The sequence below is a fragment of the Phyllostomus hastatus genome, unplaced genomic scaffold (genome assembly GCF_019186645.2).
Source record: "Phyllostomus hastatus isolate PE091 unplaced genomic scaffold, TTU_PhHast_1.1 phas_contig_58, whole genome shotgun sequence".
NCBI lineage: Eukaryota > Metazoa > Chordata > Mammalia > Chiroptera > Phyllostomidae > Phyllostomus > Phyllostomus hastatus.
In genome coordinates this window covers 41,613,314-41,635,097 of record NW_025333916.1, presented here as the reverse complement: position 1 = coordinate 41,635,097, position 21,784 = coordinate 41,613,314, and the positions used below count along the sequence as shown (strand labels likewise).

The 21,784-nt window shown below is 37.4% G+C and overlaps 1 protein-coding gene across 1 annotated transcript in view; it reads left to right on the top strand.

Annotated features, from left to right (window-relative positions):
* The window catches only part of DNAH5 (dynein axonemal heavy chain 5), a 196,427-nt gene that overhangs the window by 138,164 nt on the left and 36,479 nt on the right, over positions 1-21,784 (top strand). Inside the window, 8 exon segments of the mRNA XM_045847800.1 lie at positions 175-378; positions 1,985-2,164; positions 5,549-5,686; positions 10,854-10,989; positions 11,505-11,821; positions 12,388-12,543; positions 13,458-13,640; positions 20,499-20,742. Coding sequence (XP_045703756.1) covers positions 175-378; positions 1,985-2,164; positions 5,549-5,686; positions 10,854-10,989; positions 11,505-11,821; positions 12,388-12,543; positions 13,458-13,640; positions 20,499-20,742 — 1,558 coding nt within the window.

Here is a 21,784-nt window from a genome sequence, read left to right as displayed (position 1 = left end):
TGTCAACATTTGGACTTTTGGGGATGTGGTTTTCTTTGGGATTAAATATGCATCTAGTTCCCATGACTGCATCTAACTAAAAAATGCTCATTTTCCTCTGTCAAAACCGTAGCATTTTGATATGTCTGCACTTTCTCATCTGAGATTGGATGATAACCTCCCTTCCTCCGACAGACCATCAGGCCTTCGGACATTGCCACCGTCCGCACGCTGGGCCGACCGCCTCACCTCATCATGAGGATCATGGACTGTGTGCTGCTACTCTTTCAAAGGAAAGTCAATGCCGTGAGAATTGACCTGGAAAAAAGCTGTGTGATTCCTTCCTGGCAGGAGTCACTAAAACTGATGACTGCAGGGAACTTTTTACAGAACTTACAGGTCGGTAGTTCAAGTTTTTATTACTTTGTTGAATTTCTTTATCTATAAAATCTGAGTAATTTATCATGTATATGTTTGAAAATATCATCTCCTACTTTCTGCCTTAGTTATTCATTGTAATAATGGTGTCTTTTGATAAGCAGATGCTTAAGTTCAATGTAGTCCAATTTTTCCATATTTCCCTTAAGTGCTGTCTGCGCTCTCTTTAGGAAATCTTTGTCCACCTCTAAGGCAAAAATGAATGCTTCTATGTTTTCCTCTAGAAGTTTTATTGTTTTATTGTTCATGTTTAGAGCTTGAGAAAACTAATTGGGAATAATCAACCCACATCCATTTCCCAAGTCATAACTTGAGCACTACCTTTCATTCTGTTTTCAATTCAACATTGCTGAGTGGCTGCTGTAGGTAGATCGTCTTAGAGCCACTCTAACTAGAAGTAGCGTATGAAACTAGTGGGCCACACAGACTTGTCCTGGACAATTAAAACAGGAGACTCTGTGAGGTCAGTGCCACTGTGAAGGAATAAAATGCTGAGTGGAAAAGAGGCGGTGAACTCTGATTGGGTGTGTTGGAATGGTAATGGTGGCAGGGACATTTTCACAGATAAATGTGACAGTGGACTTGAATCCTAGCAAGAGACTCTGGGCTCCTGCATTACATATCTGGTGGTAGAGCAGATATATATCCTGGAACCTCCATTGCGATTTGCCTTTTGTCACCAACACCCTTAAGTTGCTCCTGAATATTCTTCTGAATTTTCTTCTGGCTTCACCCTTTCAAGTCTCATTAAAGAAACATGTGTTAAAGCAGGTCTGAATGAGATCATGCTCTATCCTGCATTACATATCTCCTGTGAAGACTTGTTTCACTGAGTCATTTAGGCGCTAATTTTTTTTCCTACTTGGAAAACACTTGACCATCCTCTTGTAGATGATCAAACACCACTTTTAAGAGGCCCAGTTTCATTGCTTGTTCAATATTTTCTCTTGATGCAAGAAGGCATTCTTTATCCATTTCTGCTACTATTTAAAAATTTTTATTCTTCTAGGAGATAATAATTCTCCCATATTCTTGATAGTTCTATGATTAAAAATGAATTCATCACCCTCAGGGCCTAATACCTAAGTTATTATCTTCACATTTCAGGTGAGTTTAATAGAGCCACTGAATGTATTAAGATTTAGTTGTCACTGTGCTAAATATATATGTCCTTAGGCTAAATATTTCTTTGTGTGTTTGTTTTCCATTGTTGATTTTATGGCTTTATAATTCACCTATTTAGGATTAATGACATGAAAATTTTATTGCTTTGGGAATTCTAATAACCATATTAGTATTCATCACTGAAATAATTTCCTTTTTCCTTGCATCACAGAAAATTTATTTAGGGTTGATATATCTTGTCCACAGAAGATAAAGTGTATATTGACTTCTCTGCCATCATTGCTTACTCTCCTTTCACCTTCAGGACTTTTGCCTGATATCCTGAAATTTTGACAAAATGTGATGTCATTTATCCTTTTCAGTGCTCAACGGCATTGTGAACATAATGTGAATATGACTTCATGAGAAGTATTTTGACTGAATTTTACTCCCTTTTCCATAGCAATTCCCAAAAGACACAATCAATGAAGAAGTGATAGAATTTTTGAATCCTTACTTTGAAATGGCAGACTACAACATCGAAACTGCTAAACGCGTATGTGGGAATGTAGCTGGTCTGTGTTCCTGGACTAAAGCCATGGCTTCCTTCTTTTCTATAAACAGAGAGGTGTTGCCTCTGAAGGTAAGCCTTCTAGTGGAACTGTGTAATGGGCACCTGAAAGGGGTCTCTAGGTCAACAGGTTTTGTCTTTTCATGCAGTACATGTTTTCAGCCTTTGGTATTATTGTACTCAAGTCCATGGGAACAACAAGTTACAGAAAGTTTGTGCACAAGATGTTTCTTTCTCCTCTGTACTCCAACTCCAATCAGAATGGTGTGAGCCTTAAGCAAGGACCCTCTGCAAGAGTACCAAGCCCATGTGGGTGGCTGGGTAGTTTCCTATTCATTGTCAACTTCAAAAAAGAAACACAGAAAACTATAGCACAGAATTATCCAATGATGTTCAGGATCTTGTGCCAGGAAATCCTATGGAATAGGCAGGGTTGACACACAGACATTGGTGGCTGGTCTTGTTTGCAAGGCATGACATAGTATTCCCTCTCCTTTGTCCCTCAGGAAAGACATTGAATATTAATTCTTTATGATTTAATGTGATTTGAGAATATGCCTATGTTTCCCTTTGTATAACTGTATTTCCACACTTCATTTGTGCACAGTCCCCCACTGTTCAATGACATTCAGTCTTTAGCAATACAAAAACAAGTACAAAATTTTGACAAAATATGATGTCATTCATCCTTTTGAAAATGGGATACTGGTATCCCCAAAATTATACCTCATGGCTTTGTCGTTTTGCTTTTGTATGAGTCTGATCCTTTTTAGTCATCAATTAAAATCCACTTATGCTTAGAACTACCCAAGGAATTTAATAATCATGATAGAAATAATCCAAAATAGAAAGGACAGAGATAGAGTTGCAAGCCTGGTTTTATTTTCTAATTATTATTACACCAGGACCATTTATTTAGTTGTGGAGACCCTTGCGGTCCTAGGGCAACCTTAAAAGAAAAGAGGCTCATTTGGCTCGGAGACTTTTAGAGAAAATAATTGATGTGCTGTCTGACCTTATGAATTTGGGGGTCATTGAAGACTCCAGCATGGCTCAAAAAATGATGTTTGGATAGAGACTGAACTATACCCATCTCAAATGAAAAGTATGGAGCATCCTTGATAATATTTTAGCATACATATTGTCTTTAAGGAAATTACAGTTGAATTTATGATGGGTAGTTTTTATTTTGTTGTAGTTACTTCAAATAAAATGAGCTGAATTCAGTACAAAATAGTGGCATTCAGAATAAGGCTTACATGAAAACAATGGAGTCGCCTTCCTTATGTTCAGTACATTTCAGCCTCCACCCCATCCAAGGAGCATCTGGAACCCACTGTAGGAAGTGAAGGGAATTATCATCAGAAGTGGGGACCTTTTACTTGCTCCTGGAACCTGTACTTCTTTTCCTGAGAAGTCTGTTCTGGGAGTTCTTTCCTAGCATCTGGGAACATTAATTTTGTCAGATGTCTCATAATTGCAGTTGTAAAGATAAACACAGTCATGTAGATTCTATGCATTCACTATGTGGGGAGAAGTCAAAGGCAGAGTACGAGTTATCATTGGGTAGCTTTGCTTAATATGTTAAGAAATACAGATTGAGGTCTCTAATGTCTCTTATTCCTGGAAGGGCTCCACCCACAAACTCTTGCTTCCTGATTGAGGAAAGATTAAGGACACTTATTAAACTCCACTTACAACCTCCTTAATGCTAATTAGTAATGGAGACACATAGGAGCCATTCTCTTTTATCTCACAACCCCTGTAGTAGGGAATAAACTTAAATATTAATTCTAACAATAGCAATTTAGAGTCTATTCAAGTTTATTATAATGAGTCTCTCCTTGAAAACTCTATGAAAACCAGTGAATATCAGTTTGTATAAACAAAACATTACAACAGTAAGGTCTTAAATATTGAATACAAACAATAACAATAATAGTATCTATTAGTTACTGAACTTGTATGCCAGGTTCCAGACTTGGGTTTTTACTTATGTTGTCTAATCTTCACACACACACACACACACACACACACACACACACACACTCACTCACTTATACTCACACACAGACACATACACAAATCCTAAAAGGTAGAGATTTTCAATATCTCAGTGGAGACACTGAGGCTCCCAGAGTTGAAGAGACCTGAACAGTCCTGCAATTCCTCTTGTGAGCAGTTGGATTCAAAAGATACTATACATTTTAGTTAGCAACTCTGGAGACCTTCACTTAAAATTTTTTTGAAAGTAAATTCTTAGAAAGTATTCAAAATCTTTGGGGCTGTGGTAGTTTGATATTATTGGGTAAGTTAGTGAGTTGGCACAGTGACATTGCTTTTCTTCCATGTTTAAGCCTTGGCAACAGGTGCAGCTTAGAAGAGAACTGAGGAAAGATATGTCCCAAGAGTCAGTTTCCTTTTAAAACATAATTTTTAACCATTGCTATTGCCTGTCCTTGGTGCTAGTCAGTCATAGAACTCAGACTTTTCCCCTAAAGAGTTATTCTATCAAAATTTAGGAGCCTGAGCTTTTCAAATAGGAAAATAATTTATCACTAAGATATGCTTCTAAGATAACCTTTTCATCTTAAACATTTCACAAAGAAGATGGCTTTCATAGTGGATCTCCCTGCTAAGGTCAATTTTAACATTTTAAAGATTTTTAAAAGGAGAAATCTGATATTAGAAAAATTGTCAAAAGAATCTAAATTCCTGTAAGCTTGGGCTGTTTTTCTACCTGTCTTTTGCTAATATTGCTTTTGATTATGTCTATTGAGTCTAACCTGGTGGCTTCCTTAAAATGGGTATTTTTAATTGGTCACAACTCAAGGTATCAATTCTTGTTTGAAAAGCAAGCAATGCATGAGATTTACAGGAACAACATCAAGGCAACAACCACCCACAACACCTAGAACTTTATATTCAGTGAACAGTTATGTTCCATCTTTCTTCTGGTTTCAGCATCCTCAGTAGTAGTGGTCAGTAATCTGCTATATGGATTATTTCAAACAGAAAAGTTTTTCTTCCCTGCAACTCTTAATATTACAATATTTTTTACTTTACCAATGTATATTTAATACTGCAATGTTCTGATTTAGTAATGAACAAACTATGGCCCACAGGCCACATCTCACCCACTACCCGTATTTGTATGACTCATGAAATAAGAAAATTCTTAAAATTTTCAGTAAGTAACTCAACAATGCCTTGATTTTACATTTTGGCCACCAAAGGTTAAAATATGACTTATATTCTGATGGATTTTAACTTTTTGCTTGTACACATTTATGTCAAGTTCACATGAGATTTGGCTTGGCTTAATGTGATTTGAAGAGACTCTAAGGATGGAACAAAGGAAAGGTATAACCACGAGACGGAGCTGAGTGCTGTTGGGCTCGGAAATGCTGGATGTGTGGTTTGACGCCCATCCCCGCTCCTGTGTGTCCTGTGCAGGCCAACCTGGTGGTGCAGGAGAATCGCCACATTCTGGCCATGCAGGACCTGCAGAAGGCGCAGGCAGAGCTGGACGACAAGCAGGCAGAGCTGGATGTGGTGCAGGCTGAGTACGAACAGGCCATGGCCGAGAAGCAGGTAACTGTCCTCTGGCCTGGGAGGGGCTGTCCCCCTTCTACATGGCTGTGATAAGCCCTTCATTCCTTTTTTACTTTCTCTCTCCAAAGGTTTGGTTTACAGAAATCCTTCACTGAATTCACACACACACACACACACACACACACACACCCACCTCATTCCTGACTAAGCTCTGGGCTTTTTCTAAAAGGCACTAAGGACCATTGGTGAGACATTGGGATGTTCAGCCAGAATAGGAGTCAGTCCTGGAGCATGAGAGTTCTGAGTCTTCTTATGATGATGATGATAACAGAATCGTGTGTAGCATTTTTTCTTATGTTCTTCAATTCATGCTCTCCCACTTTTATCTTACTTAATTTTTGAAACAATCTTTTAGGCAGGCTGAATAAATATCATGCTTTTTTTTTAGATTATTTATTTATTTATTTATTTATTTATTTTTAGGGAGGGAAGGGAGGGAGATAGAGATAGAGATAGAGATAGAGATAGAGAGAGAGAGAGAGAGAGAGAGAGAGAGAGAGAGAAACATCAATGTGTGGTTGCTGGGGGTTATGGCCTGCAACCCAGGCATGTACCCTGGCTGGGAATTGAACCTGGGACACTTTGGTTCCCAGCCCGTGCTCAATCCACTGAGCTATGCCAGCCAGGGCTAATATCATGCTTTTGTAAAGCACTGGATTGTGTTATCACTACAAAAGCAGTTCATGTTCCTTACAGAAAATGCACATAGGTAACCATGGAGAGGACCACTAGAAATATTTTGCTCTTTGTCATTTTATATTTGAACCTGTGCCTCCAACTATACATGTCTTTAAATACATTTAAAACTATAACAGATAATTCAGCACATACTGCTTTATAAATTGAATTTTTAACTTAATGATATATCACGATTATAAATTTTTATATATTTTTTCTCAACAATTGTTTTTTTAAAATTTAACCTTTATTGTATTTTTTCATTACCATTTAGTCCCCTTATACCCCTCCCCCCAACAATCACCACACTGTTGCCCATGATTCTTTCTTCCTTTTTGTTCAATCTCTTCACGCCCTAAGCTCCCCCACCCCCCATAGCTGTCATCCTGCTCTTTATGAGTCTGTCCCCATTTTCCTTGTTAGTTCAGTTTGTTCATTAGATTCCACATATGAGTGAAATATATGGTATTTGTCTTTCTCTGACTAACTTATTTCCCTTAGCATAATGTTCTCTAGGTCAATCCATAGTGTCCAAAGGGTAAAATATTCTTCTTTTTTTTACAAAATTATGTAAGTGTTGTATGTTGTTTTATATGAGTAACTCATATAGTCATATACTCATATGCTATATGAGTAACTCATATAGTATAGTTTGATATTAGGTAGTATGATTCCTCCAACTTCCTTCTTTTTCAGGATTGCTGTTGCTATGTGGGGCCTTTTGTACTTCAATGCAACTTTTTGAAATACTTGTTTTAGTTCTGTGAAATACATCATTGGAATCTTGATAGGAATTGTGTTGAATCTATAGATTGCTTTGGGTAGTATGAACGTTTTAATGATGTTAATTCTTCCTATCCATGAATATGGTATGTGCTTCCACTTATTTGTATCTTCTATTTCTTTCTTCAGTGTCTTATAATTATATGAGTACAAGTCTTTTACATCCTTGGTTAGGTTTATTCCAAGGTATTTTATTATTTTTGTAGCAATTGTGAACAGGATTATTTTCTTAATTTCCCATTCTGTTCATTATTGGTGTATAAAAATGTAACTGACTTTTGGATATTAATTTTGTGTACTGCTACTTTGTTGAATTCATTTATCAGTTCTAATAGTTTCTTGGTGGAGTCCTTGGGGTTTTCTCTGTACAGTATCATGTCATCTGCAAGTAATGACAGTTTTATTTCTTTCTTTCCAATTTAGATGCCTTTTATTTCTTCTTCTTGTCTGATTGCTGTAGCTAGGACTTCCAATACTACATTGAATAAAAGAGGTGAAAGTGGATACCTCTATCTTGTTCCTGACCTTAAAGGGAAAGCTTTACAGTTTTTGCCCATTGAGTATGATACTGGCAGTGGGTTTGTCATATATAATCTTTATTATGTTTAGGTGTGTTCCCTCTAATTTTATGTTGCTGACAGTTTTTATCATAAATGGGTGCTGGATTTTATAAAAAGCCTTTTCTGGATCTATTGATATGATCATGTGTTTTTTAACCTGCATTTTTTTGTGGTATATCACATTTATTGATTTGCAAATGTTGTACCAACCTTGCATTTCCAGAATAAATCCCACTTGATCATGGTGTATGATCTTTCTGATGCATTGCTGTATTTTGTTCTCTAATATTTTGTTAAAGATTTTAGCATCTATGTTCATCAGGGATATTGGTCTATAATTTTCTTTGTAGTATCTTTATCTGATTTTGGAATTAGGATAATGCTGGCCTCTTAAAATGAGTTTGGGAGACTTACTTCATCTTGAATTTTATGAAATAATTTGAGAAGGAGAGGTGTTAGTTCTTCTCAGAATGCTTGTTAAAATTTACCTGTGAAGCCATCCAGTCCAGGGCTTTTGTTTTTTGGGAGGTTTTTCCATTACTGCTTCAGTTTCACTCAGTGTAATCTGTCTATTCAGATTCTCTGATTCTCCCTGGTTTATTTTTGGAAGATTGTATGCTTCTAGGAATTGATCCATTTCATTCAGGTTGTCCAGTTTGTTGGCATATAGTTGCTCATAATATTTCCTTACATCTTTTGTATTTCTTTGGTGTCAGTTGTTATTTATCCTCTTTCATTTCTGATTTTATTATTTGGGTCCTTTCACTTTTTTGCTGATGAGTCTGGTTAAAGGTTTGTCATTCTTATTTATCTTTTCAAAGAACCAGTTCTTGGATTCATTGATCTGTTGTATAGTTTTCTTAGACTCTATTTCATTTATTTCTGCTCTTATCTTTATTATTTCCTTCCTTCTACTCACTTTGGACTTTGTTTGTTGTTCTTTTTCAGGTTCCTTTAAGTATAAAGTTAGATTGTTTATTTGAGCTTTTTTCTTTTGTTTTGTGAGATACGCCTGTAATGCTATGAATTTAATTTCCCCCTTAGGATTGCTTTCCCAGTGTCCCACAGAGTTTGGATTGTTGTATCCTCATTTTCATTTGTTTCAAGGTATCTTTTGATTTCTTCTGTGATCTCATTGTTAACCCATTCATTGTTTAATAACATGTTATTTAGCTTCCATGTCTTTGCATAGTTTTCAGTGTTTGGCTTGTGATGGATTTGTAGTTTCATAGCATTATGTTCAGAGAAGATGCTTGTTGTGACTTCAGTCTTCTTAAATTTATTGAGACTTGTTTTGTATCCTAACATGTGGTCTAGCCTAGAAAACATGCCATGTGCACTTGGAAAGTTTGTATATTCTGCTTCTTTGGGGTGAAATGCTCTGAAGATATCAATTAAATCCATTTGATCTAGTGTGTCATTTAAGGCCACTGTCTCCTTGTTGATTTTCTGTCTGGAAGATCTATCCATTGCTGTCAGTGGGGTATTAAAACCCCCAACTGTGACTATATTTCTGTCAATCTCTCCCTTTATGTTCATCAAGATTTGCTTTACATATTTAGGTATTCCTATATTGGGTACATAAATGTTTACTAAGTTTATATCCTCTTGTTGGATTGTTCCCTTTATCATTATGTAGTGTCCTTCTGTGTTTCTTACTGTAGCCCTGGTTTTAAAATCTTATTTTGTTGGCTATAAGTATTGCTACCTAGCTTTTATTCACAACATGCCATAATGTATTTAAATAATCCTCTATTGTTGGACTTTTAGCATATACAGTTGAACCCTGAACAACATGGGTTTTAACTGTGTGGGCCCACTTACACATGGATTTTTTTAAAAAGATTTTATTTATTTATTTTTAGAGAGGGAAGGGAGGGAGATAGAGAGAGAGAGAAACATCAATGTGTGGTTGCTGGGGGTTATGGCCTTCAACCCAGGCATGTACCCTGACTGGGAATCGAACCTGCGACACTTTGGTTTGCAGCCCGCGCTCAATCCACTGAGCTACGCCAGCCAGGGCTTACACATGGATTTTTAAAAAATATTGATAAATGTATACAGTACTGTAAATATATTTTCTCTTCTTTATGACTTTATTAACATTTTATTTTCTCTATCTTATTTTATTATAAAATATAGCATATAAAACATATAACATAAAAATATGTGTTAAATGTTTATGCTATCAGTAAGGCTTTTGGTTAACAAGAGGCTGTTAGTAGTTAAGTTTTTGAGGAATCAAAACTTACTGTGAATGTTTAACTTTTTAGGAAGTTGGTACCTCTAACCTTTGCATTGTTCAAGTGTTAGCTGTATATGTTAAATATATAGATAAGTATTACAAATTATATAAATATTGTACATGAACTTCCAGGGACTGGTTACACAGTTAAATCTTTATCCATATTTATTATTTCATAAATATAAACTTTTACAAGTAGATTAACAGTAGTCTCTTAAACATAGAGACAGAACCATTTGTTTTTAAAAACTAAGCAACCAGTGGCAATAGGATGTGGACATTTGGTTAAAGGTCTTTGATTGACACAAGGGACAGCAGGGGAGTGACCTTCTGAGTCAAGTGTGGCTAAACTTTGCGAGTGGACTACAGGACACCACAGACTGAAGATAATCTAAAGTTTCACTTGAAGTGAAAGGAGATGTGGTGTTAGATGAAGTAATAATGATGCTCAAACTTTTACATGAGAAATTGTCCTAATTTTTAAATTGAGATATGCATTTCTTTAATTTTTTTTGTGCTTTATGAATTAGTATGTGTGTTTGCATTTTATTTCTACTTTTATAGATAGAGAAATCATCAATGATGCGAATTTTCATGATCTCTCACTTGTTAACATCTGGGGAGGGTCTGACCAATTGGCGCAGGGGCCCTCATTCAAGTTCCTTGAATGAGTTCCTTAAAACAGGAACTTCCTTTAAGTTCCTTAAAACAGGCTTGGGCAGACACAGGCACATGGGAATTGAATCTTATGCTTCCTAAGAAATGAATGGCTCACATGTCTCAGAAAGGCAGATAATATATAATGCTTTAAATTACATTTTTGAGCCAGAGGCAGTATTTATCTGAACCAATGTTTTCTGCTGGCTTTGACGGTTTTTAGACCTTGCTTGAGGATGCCGAGCGGTGCAGACATAAGATGCAGACGGCCTCTGCTCTGATCGGTGGCCTGGCAGGAGAAAAGGAAAGGTGGACAGAGCAAAGTAAAGAGTTTGCTGCACAAACTAAAAGACTTGTAGGTATGCAAATTCCTTTGTTAATTAGATTATATGTTGACTGTGATAGGGAGTTAGTAGATTTAAGCTTTAATCAAAATGCAAACCAACACTCGATTACTTTAATGTTGTGTATGTGTGTGTGTGTCCCCAGTATTTCAGAAGAATGAACATTGGTCTGACATCTATGTAATCCTTATTAGGTGTGTTAATCACCATGAAACCTCTTATTATCAGGACTCTTCGAATTCTCCTGTGAGTGAATGGTACAAGGTCGCTTTTAAGGGAGTCTCTGTCTTCTAAGTTTTGTATATCAAGCTCAGAAGTCAAAATAATTCGGTGCAGCCAGCCCTTGGCGGACCATTTGGACCCTGGTTAACATGAACCAAACTACTGCTTATTCATTGAGACACAGCAACATCTGTCATAATTTGGTTTCTGAAATTTAGTTTTGAAGGATTTTTTTTCATTTTTGATATTATGCAAAATTATAAGGCTGATCGTAAAGTATTTCAGTGGTGTTTTGTTTTCCATTATAGGGGATGTTTTGTTGGCCACAGCTTTTCTGTCTTATTCTGGTCCATTTAACCAAGAATTTCGCAATCTGCTGTTAAATGACTGGCAGAAGGAAATGAAAGCCCGGAAAATTCCGTTTGCAGACAATCTGAATCTCAACGAGATGTTGATTGATGCTCCTACAATTAGTGAATGGAATCTCCAAGGCCTGCCAAATGACGACCTGTCCATTCAGAATGGAATTATTGTTACAAAAGCATCTCGCTATCCTTTGTTAATTGATCCGCAGACTCAAGGCAAGATCTGGATTAAAAATAAAGAAAGCCAAAATGAACTCCAGGTAATTTGTGTTTGGGTATATTTATGTTAGTAACCAAGTTTATTGCCCCAGATCAACAAGTATGCAAGAATAAAGGAATACTTGATATTTAGAAATAATTTTATCTATCTGTCTTACAGAACTGTTTTCTGTTTATCTTATTAATTTGTAATTGGTATATAGTATTATATTAGTTTCAGGTGTACAACATAATGATCCAACATTTGTACATTACAAAGTACAATACTTAGATATTGATATTTAGAAATAATTTCTAAAAATTGCATTATTTGCCTTTGTGTTGATCTCTACTGATGCCATCTTTCAAAGGTTTCAGGTTCTCTCCTGTGAGGGGCTAAGGCTCTCTAATAAAAAGAGCAGGGTGGAGTTGTGTGACACTAGCAAAAGAATGGAAACAGTTTAAGTTTTCTGCACCACTTCACCAGTGTGGTTTTAAGTAAGGATCTCTGAGTTCTCTGTATTTGTCTCCTGTGATAGGATGCTCAGACGCAACTTCCTATGAGTTATCTCTGTGCACTGCATCATGGTACCATCGGTCAAGGGCCACATTTTGATCTGGTTTCTAGGTCACATCTCTAAATCACAAGTACTTCAGAAACCACCTGGAGGACAGCCTTTCTCTTGGAAGGCCCTTGCTGATTGAAGATGTTGGGGAGGAGCTAGATCCAGCCCTGGAAAATGTTTTGGAGAGAAACTTCATTAAGACAGGGTCTACGTTTAAGGTAGGTTGGCCCCTTTGACAAACTGTGCAGAGCAACTACTGTGAGATCAGGTAGATGTTACATAGATGAAGTTTTCTCAGTGGGCAGTAACTCAAATTCCAGTCAGTGGCAGGAGGCATTTGCTTTGCTTCTTATCCTTCCTGGGTAGAATTAAAGTATTCAAGAGCAGTACTTGTAGGAACATCTACTTCACATGTGCAGTAAAGTTTGACTCCATCTTGATGTTTGGGGACAGTTTTCAAGACCCATCATGTCCCTCCCCCTTCTACCCCAAACCTGGCCAGGCTGTTAAGATAACCTGGGCATTCTTTCTCTGCTTTGACTTTGGTGAGAAATTTAAATCATGTAACTCCCTGTCCATGACCATTTTTTGGAACCTTCTTTCCAGCCCCATACCCTAATCACCACAAATCTCTAAAATCGCTGCCCCTCCTGACCCTCTCAAAAGATAATTTTGAACCTGCTTGGGAGCCTAAGCCTAATCTGCCCAGAAAATCTCACATGAGTGGTATACCTGTTTATATCCTTTCAGTGCTGGTGTGACATCACCAGTCTGGACTTCTGAAACAATTTTGGGTGGGGTATTCATTTCACTTCCCCAGTATGATCACAGCAGTTTCAATGATAAAGTCTGTATTTATTGCATGGTATATATTGAACTTCCTTCTTTCTTTCCTTTCTTCTCCTTCCCTCCTCCCTCCCTCCCTCCCTCCCTCCCTCTCTTCCTTCCTTTCTTCCTTCCTTCCTTCTTCCATCCTAGTGGCTTGAAGCACTATGAATGTCTGAGCACCATTTCACTTTTAGTATAAATTATCTTTAGGAATATAATTATTTAAAGTAATGCTTAATTCCATACAAAAGACACAGTAAAGTGCATCTCTGTTTTACAACTTTTAACTTCTTTCATAAAAAAGGTGAAAGTCAGTGACAAGGAAGTAGATGTGATGGATGGCTTCAGACTCTACATTACCACCAAATTGCCCAACCCAGCCTACACCCCTGAAATTAGTGCTCGCACCTCCATCATCGACTTCACTGTCACCATGAAAGGTCTAGAAGATCAGTTGTTGGGTAGAGTCATTCTCACAGAGAAACAGGTGAGTGAAGTAGGGATACCCCGTTTCTGCATTATGTTGTGATTCTTTCACTGATGAAAACAACATGATAAAGGTTGCAATAGGACTGAATAGCCCCTGTTTTATTCTGAAATATTTTTCATTATTAATTCTCAAGTGTATTAGATAATTGCTAACCAATTACTTATTTAATATATTTTATCTGCATCTCATAAATCACATACATATCATCAATTGATCTTATTAAACAAACAATGTAACTAGGAGAATATTTTTTAAGCATCATCATTCTGCTTTTATATTGCTTTACTTTTCTGAAGAGTTTGTCCTATTGTGAGTTCTATTCACCTATGGACTTTTAGCTTTCTAGTACATGTCTAGGTTTATCTTTCATTCAATTCATTGTTATATGGTTTGAGTGTAAAATTAAAAAGTTGTACTCAGATAACACCTAATATTGTTCTTATTTGTTGTTGAAGAAAGCTCTGTGATGTCGTGAGAAGACAGAAGTTTGTCACACCAGAGTTTCACTGAGCTCCTTCTGGAAGCTCTGGCTTAATGATGCTTTACAAGCACAACACTAGATCTTTTTAAAAAAATTCTATTTCATAGGGTAACTTAATGCTCAATGAAAAATGGCCAATACTTTAGAAAGTTCCTTGTTCTGAGTCAGCATTTTCTGTGGGGAGCATGTGAGTGTCAGGCAGAGAAATGCAGAGGATTTTATTAGGACTGCTTTGGTGAAATTGGGTGGACTCTGAAGTTGCTATTGCTTTTCTTCTGGATTCAGTAGTAATGAGGGTTTAGTTTACTTTACCTGAAGATTTATTTAGGTTAAACTGGCAAAATTAGTGGAGTCTGTCCTTCCTGTTATTTTTACCTTCTTTGTGTGTTATGTCATACTTGTACCCTTCCATATGTTTATCTCTTTCTCCCTCCCTCCCTGCTTCTTCATTATTTTATGAATCTTTTCTTTTTATTTTGTAACTTACAGTACATACATGATAGAGCCATACAGTTGGAAATGGCATTAAGAGCTTTTAACCTGACTTGGCAAACTCACACAGTCATTAATATCAGTATGCTGGGATGGATGCTACAAAGTGATAACACTTTTGAAATATGTACTTGCTTATTCTCTGAGTCTCAGTGGAGGTGGCTGAGGAAGTTGAGGGTTGCTGTGTCATTCCAGCGGGATGGACCGGGGTCCCGATCGGCAGCACGTGACGCTGTCTTCGGGCAGGACCCAGTGCTGTATCTTAGGCTCTGCTCTCACCTGTGGCGCTGGCCTCGGGGAGATAAAGGGCTCTCCCGGCGGTTTGAATAATATCCTGGTCCTTGGATTTCTTTCTGTTCCACTGAGATGAATAGAGTCTCCTTGGGAAAAATAACTTAGCCTGACAGATTGTGGTCGCGGCAAAACAAAACAGCGCCAGCACTGAGCCGTAATTGTGGCAGCAGAAGTTTAAGATGGAGCGAGGAACACTTTCAGCTCCTTTGAAAAAAAAGCCTTCAAATGGCTTTGAAAAGCCACTCTGGATTCCAGGCCTGGCATTTTCTTACGTCCTGGAAAAATTCAATGTCCTGAGAAATTACTCTTTTTCTGTCATCTTGTTATCAGAATCCGTTCCAGTCTCACGGTAAATGACTCTTGTAGAACGTGTGGTCGGAGTAGTGTGCCACTCAGCCCTTACAAGAGGGTCTTGTACCCTGACCCATTTTATAACACAATATGTAACCTATTGAATTTTCTTTTCTCTAAAGCAAAGTCTCATGCCGCTGGATGTACTTTCGATGGCTTTTAAGTAGTATATGTTCTACAAGCAGCTTTTTCTTTTGCAGCTTCTGTTTTTTTCTCACCATATGTACTGAATCTGCTCCCATTGCCAAGTCTCTCCAGCCTGGGTGCTGGCAAGTGGATCTGAGGTGGTCTCTGGTGCCTTCAGGGCATTTCCGATAATCTAGTGACTCCACTGAGAAAGGCTGATGTCTCTGCCATGGGGACACAGATATAAAAAGTTTTTTTTTAAGGTTTAAATTATTCCTTTGACATCAATGATGATGTTGTTTCTCTATGAACACTTTTGGGTCATTATAAATATCAATATAAAATACTAATATAGATGTTATAGAACCAAGGGGGGCATTGGAAGCTAGGAAGATCCCATAGATGGGAAGTCGATGTTGGAAAGCATCCAAGAAAATCCCTTAAATGTGGGGCTGCAACGGTTGGTGAATGTTGTCAGTCAGGACGTATTGTGCCTTTACTGTTGTGTAGATTCTTGGAACAGTAGCTTACGATGCAAAGGAAGGACCACTATCCTTTGATTCCGTAATTTCACCAGCTTCCCAGCATCCCCAAAACACAGGCAGTGAGAAGCCTTCTCACATGGGATCTGGTCTCGTGAATGCTCAGCTGTACAGCCTGCCGGACTCAGAGATTTATTTGCCTCAGAAACAAGTAGAAATCTCAGAGCACATGAATGCAAAGAAGGCAGACTTTTGAACCAACTTTATACTTTCCTGTGTTCTTCAAGGCAGTTGTTTAAAATGTGTGAGCTGTTCAAGTTCACATCAAGGCCATATTCTATTGTTGACCTGATTGATGCACCTGTGAGTAGATTTAGACAGCCTTCTGTTGTCACCAGAAGGTGATGTATCGAGACCGTTTTAAGCAGGCAGCACACCAGTGGCCCTCCAGCAACATTCTTTTAAAGAAAGCCCAGTTTCTATGGCTCACTCTGACCTTGGTCCTAGAGAATAAGTCAAAAACTCAAAGAAAGCTCTGTAGTATTAGGACAAAACTACTAATATCAATTAACAACTCTACTGGTCACACAGTACAAAGCCTCGGGAGTAATTATTGTTTAGAATTCCGGATGAGCAGACAGGTTAGGTGATTTATTTCCTTCGGAGGAAAAGAACCTGAGCCTGGTGGGGCTGATATAGGAAGTGATTTAATAAAGACACTAGGCAGACATTCTTATCACTAGCTCACTGGTGGTAGAGAAAAAAAATAAATCCGTTTCTGAGTTCTGTTGTTTAATTTTTCTGTTTCAATTACCAGCGTAAGGTACAGCAGAGAGAAAATCTTGGGGATGAAAGCCTGGCTGATACATTAGAAATGAGAACTCTGAAAGGCTGTCCTCTGTTTTGTTTTATTGTTTCAAAACTTTGGTTGCAGATGTCATTTATGTACACAGAGGATATTAGCATTCATTTGTACCTTTGTTGAGCCACTTGTTTTTTGATCATTTAATTAATAAATAGTGTATTTCCTGAAATTGCACTGAATCACTGCTGTGCTTTCTTATTGACTTTGGGGATACTTTTCACATTTTCACAGTTTACATAAAATTTTTTCATTATAGACTTAGGATATAGAATACAGAGCACAAATGTTTACTGCTTTGTGTGGGTCTGTGTAACAGATAACCTCTTGTGGGGAGAATGCTTACAGACAAAATTATTCTGATTAATTAATTTTGCCCATTCACATTGAAAAAGAGCTATCTTTTTATGTTTTGGTGGAACTAAAGTTGTAATTCAACAGAAATAAGTTTAAATCAGTCATACAAATTGAAATATGCCTAAAACCCCCAAAGGAGGTTTTCTTTTTTTAAATCTCGAATGAAAAGCAAATGGCAATGGCACTCTTTTCTTTTTCTTTTTAAATCGAATCTTTTGGGGTGACAACAGTTAATAAAATTATATAGATTTCAGGTGTACAATTCTATAATACATCATCCGTATATTGTACTGTGTGTCCATCACCCCAAGTCGAGTCTCCTTCCATCACCATTTATCTCCCCTTTACCCTTTCTACTCGCCCCATCCCCCCTCCTCTCTGGTCACCGCCTTCCTGTTGTCTGTGTCTATATGTTGTTGTTGTTTCGTTTGTGCTTAATCCGTTTGCCTTTTTCACCCAGTTCCCCAACATCCGTTCCTTCTGACAGCTGTCAGTCTGTTCTCTATTCATAAAGAGACTCTATTTATGAGTCTCTTTCTATTTTGTTCGTTAGTTTACTTTTGTTCTATTTTCTTTCAAAGATACCTTTCTTTTTTTCACACTATTGCCCGGTTCTACTGTTTGGCCACTTGAGTGCCATGTAATACATACTTTGCTTTTGTAATCCCAAATATTATTTAAAATGTATTATTTATTTTAGAAAATATGATTTCATTAGTTTCAGACTTTGGGGGGACTCTACTTCTAACCCTTATTTTAAGCCGTTGGTGATATAAGTACTACTTTAATTGACAAATCTATTTAAATAGTGTTAATAATGGTGTTAAATTGACCACACCATCTCAGTAGTGTTCAGGCTTTTACTTACTACTTTTAAAATCAGGAATTGAATAATTTGCCCCTTATCATGTGCATTATGATAACTGTCCTTATTTTATTAATAATGGCTTTTAAAGCAACATGGAGGCACAATTTTAGTTCCATTTCTATAGTTCGCAAGTGGAGACAAGATTGGAAATGTGGGACATGACAGGTTTTGCAAACTATGTTGAGAATTTTGGCCCTTTCCAAAAAGCTAAGGGCGATGCTCTGAACAACAAGGAGCAGAAAGAGTTGATGGCCGAGAAAAGGGTCAGTGGGGAGACTAGGTATGGTCAGAGTAATCCATTGAGGAATAATTAATGCCCCAATTAGGGCAGAGGGTATGTAGTTGGGGAAAAATAGAATAAAAAATGGCCGTGCAGGAAAAGACTCACAAAGATTTAGTGCAGCTTTGGGTTTGACAGCCCACATTCTCATTGCCCGCAGATGCGAAAGCTCACGTCCTTAGCATTGTGAGTGCAAGATTAGAAAGTTCTCCTTTTTTTTTTAAGATTTTATTCATTTATTTTTAGAGAGGGAAGGGAGGGAGATAGAGAGAGAGAGAGAGAAACATCGATGTGCGGTTGCTGGGGGTCATGGCCTGCAACCCAGGCATGTACCCTGACTGGGAATCAAACCTGCGACACTTTGGTTCACAGTCCGCTCTCAATCCACTGAACTATGCCAGCCAGGTAGAAAGTTCTCCTTTTTAAATATCCCTTTTCAACTACCTTATGCTTTTATGATGACATGTGAAATATAAAGTATGACATATTTGGTGCCAACTTATAATTTTATTTTTAAAAACGATTTATTTCTAAATAAACATAATCCTTCTGAAAATCCATGCTGGAAATGAATCAAGGGAGGGAATAGAAGGGAAGAGACATTCTGAGTGGCTTTTCATGATCCAGTAGATGTTTTAGCTGCTTTAACGGTGATATCCTCACAATCACTCTCTGAGCTGGTTTTGTGTCCATCTTGGAGATGATGAAACTGAGGCCTGTAGTTATCTGACTTGGCCAAGGTCATGTAGTTAATAAGTCCTGGGAATCTGGATTCAAACATGTCCTTCTGATTTCACAATCATCACTCTTCCTACTGCTTCACTCCTTCTTACCTGCCTTCTGGTGAGGACTTTTATAAAGCTCACCTTTAGGAACTCAGAAATGGTCATGTTAGTGTATGGAATTTAGGATTATGGCAATAAAAAATAATTGAAGTTTTTCCCCTTAATTTTATTATCATTTCCTAGTGTGACTGTTTTTATTATTATAACTGCCTTTGGAAGGAAATTTTATTGTAGTCTTTAAATGTCACTTGTTTGCACTAATTTCTACATTACCTCAACTCTGAGATTCTCATCTAGTGAATAAATGAATTAAAATAACTACTCAGGAAGCTTCTGAATATAAGCAAATAACAGATGGAAACAAAGATAGTAAGAGCAGGTTTTGCTTGAGTTGCTACATCTTAAATAATTAAGCATTGTAAGTTCTGAGATTTTCTTTTGCTTAAAGAGGAAATGTTCTTTTTCTAGAATGTTCCCTGACCTCACTCATTGTTTTCAGAGCATATATGTACCAGTTGGGAGCCTTGTAGGGCCCTGCTTGTCATAACTGTTCAATGGTTAGCTGGCCAGGTGGGAAAGCAGAGGCCACTGTTCTTTGCTCTTTGCCTTAATGCAGCTCTGTTACCACAACCTTGATTTTAACATCAGCGTTTTTCAGTTACAAAGAATTTTCATGTCTGTACCTCTGGCACCAAGACATGACTAGAATTTTAAATGCTATTTACTCATTGTTCTTTCCATTTCTGATGCTTTTATTAGCTTCAAAGTTAGGACCTCTCTTTTAACAATTCGACTTTCACATACAATGTGACTTGGTGCCAGAAGCATAGTTTTTCTGTTGTTCCCCAGCCTGTGGGCCTCCTGCTCCCTCTGGCTTGTTCAGTGTCACGGCCATTTCCTCCTTCTCCAGCCCTCACCAGCCCATCTTTTCTTTCCTTCTCTTCCACTGCCTCTCCCTCTCCAAATTACCAGGACAAAGAAATAGCCAATAGGGACAATAATCTTCTCAACCCAATCTCCCCATGGAAGATACAGATCTTCACTTCTCTTTGAGAGAACAGCCCCTTTTCAGGCCAAGAAGATTTTTCAATTTAAATGTACCTGTAGAAATAAATGTATTTAATCTGAGGCACATAGATTTGTCTTCAAATATATTTCAATATCTTTTTAAATATATGTTACCTTCAAAACAAGCTTAAATGTAATCCCAAAAGGTACTTAAAATGATTTGACTTTAGGAAAGAAATGGTAAAGGGAATATTGGTAATATTTTTAGCAAATTTCACATTGTTTGCCACCACTTCTTTTTTTCCTCCATTAATTTTCCTCTTCTTATTTTGATGTCCATATTTTCTGCAGTCAAATATGAGAACTACAGTGCAGGAATTTGAGGGTAGCCCTTTAGGTTAACTTTTTAAAGAATAGACAAACAATAGTTGTTAATTAAGAAAGAAAATATATTTATGCAAATTAACAGGAATTGGAGAAAGAAAGAACTCATCTTATGGAAGATGTAACTGCAAACAAAAGAAGAATGAAGGAGCTAGAAGATAATTTGCTTTATCGGCTGACCAGTATCCAGGGGTCGCTGGTGGAAGACGAGAGTCTCATTGTTGTGCTGAGTAACACGAAAAAGACTGCTGAAGAGGTGACACAGAAGTTGGAAATTTCGGTCGAGACAGAAATTCAAATTAACTCAGCCCGGGAGGAATACAGACCTGGTGAGTTTGGTAATGAAAGACTAATGTCACGGGAAAATGAAGCAGGAAATAAATGAGAATTGAAGCAAGGAAGGACACTATATGCCAATGACCATGCAAAGTGGGGTGGCCATTTGTTTTGTGGCATTTCTATTCAGTTAAATTGAGATGAGAATATTTTATAGTGATGTTAATTTTTAAAATGCTTATAATTTATGTTAGTTGGAAAATCTTTTAAAGTTACTAGGAACTTATTAAAGTAGAAAAGAGAGAAAAATTATTTAAAGACTATCTGACTACATGCCCTGGCTGGTGTGGCTCAGTGGATTGAGTGCCGGCCTGCAAAACAAAGGAAATCTGATTACATATTAGGGCGATCTGAGGAATCAATGCACAGTTTTTGGGCTGTTCACTAGTTGTTTATCATTTGGCAACAATAAGCTAGTGTTTTGTATTCAGTCTCTGTGTCAGGAAGGCAGTTCTCTGGCAGTTCTCTGAAGAGCTCTTCAGTCTTCTCCACCAGTTTGCAAGTTAGTGTTGTCTATTGGTTGCTAGAGGAACCAGCTAGAAGAATTCAGTCTCCTTTACTAAGTTATCGTTCCTCCTGTAGAGATTGTCAGAACAATATCTTCTACGGGTGGAGAGTCAGGTGCATTCTCTTTGCAATGCCTTGTTTTGCCAGCTCGAGGCCAAGGTTGGACACAGCTTCTCCATGGCGCTTAAGAATGAGGTCGTTCCAATGCCTACACAACTCGTGGAGTGTTAAAACCTTTGATATCCCTACAGTTGTCTTTTCTTCCTATAAAAAACAGTAAAATGTATTTATAAGGAATCTAGAAATTCTAAAGTGGAGAGTACCATTTGATAAATACAAATAGTGAAGTACTTGCTAGTCTTCACTAAGCTTAGTAAGTACTGAGGCTTAGTAGGTACTATAATTAAGTAAGAATTAAATATACAGAATGAGCATTGCTCTAGACCCCCATTGCTGCCCTTATGTGGTTACTGATAAGACATACAAATAAAAGTTGTTTTCATTTAGAGTTGAGGCTGATCAGTGCTT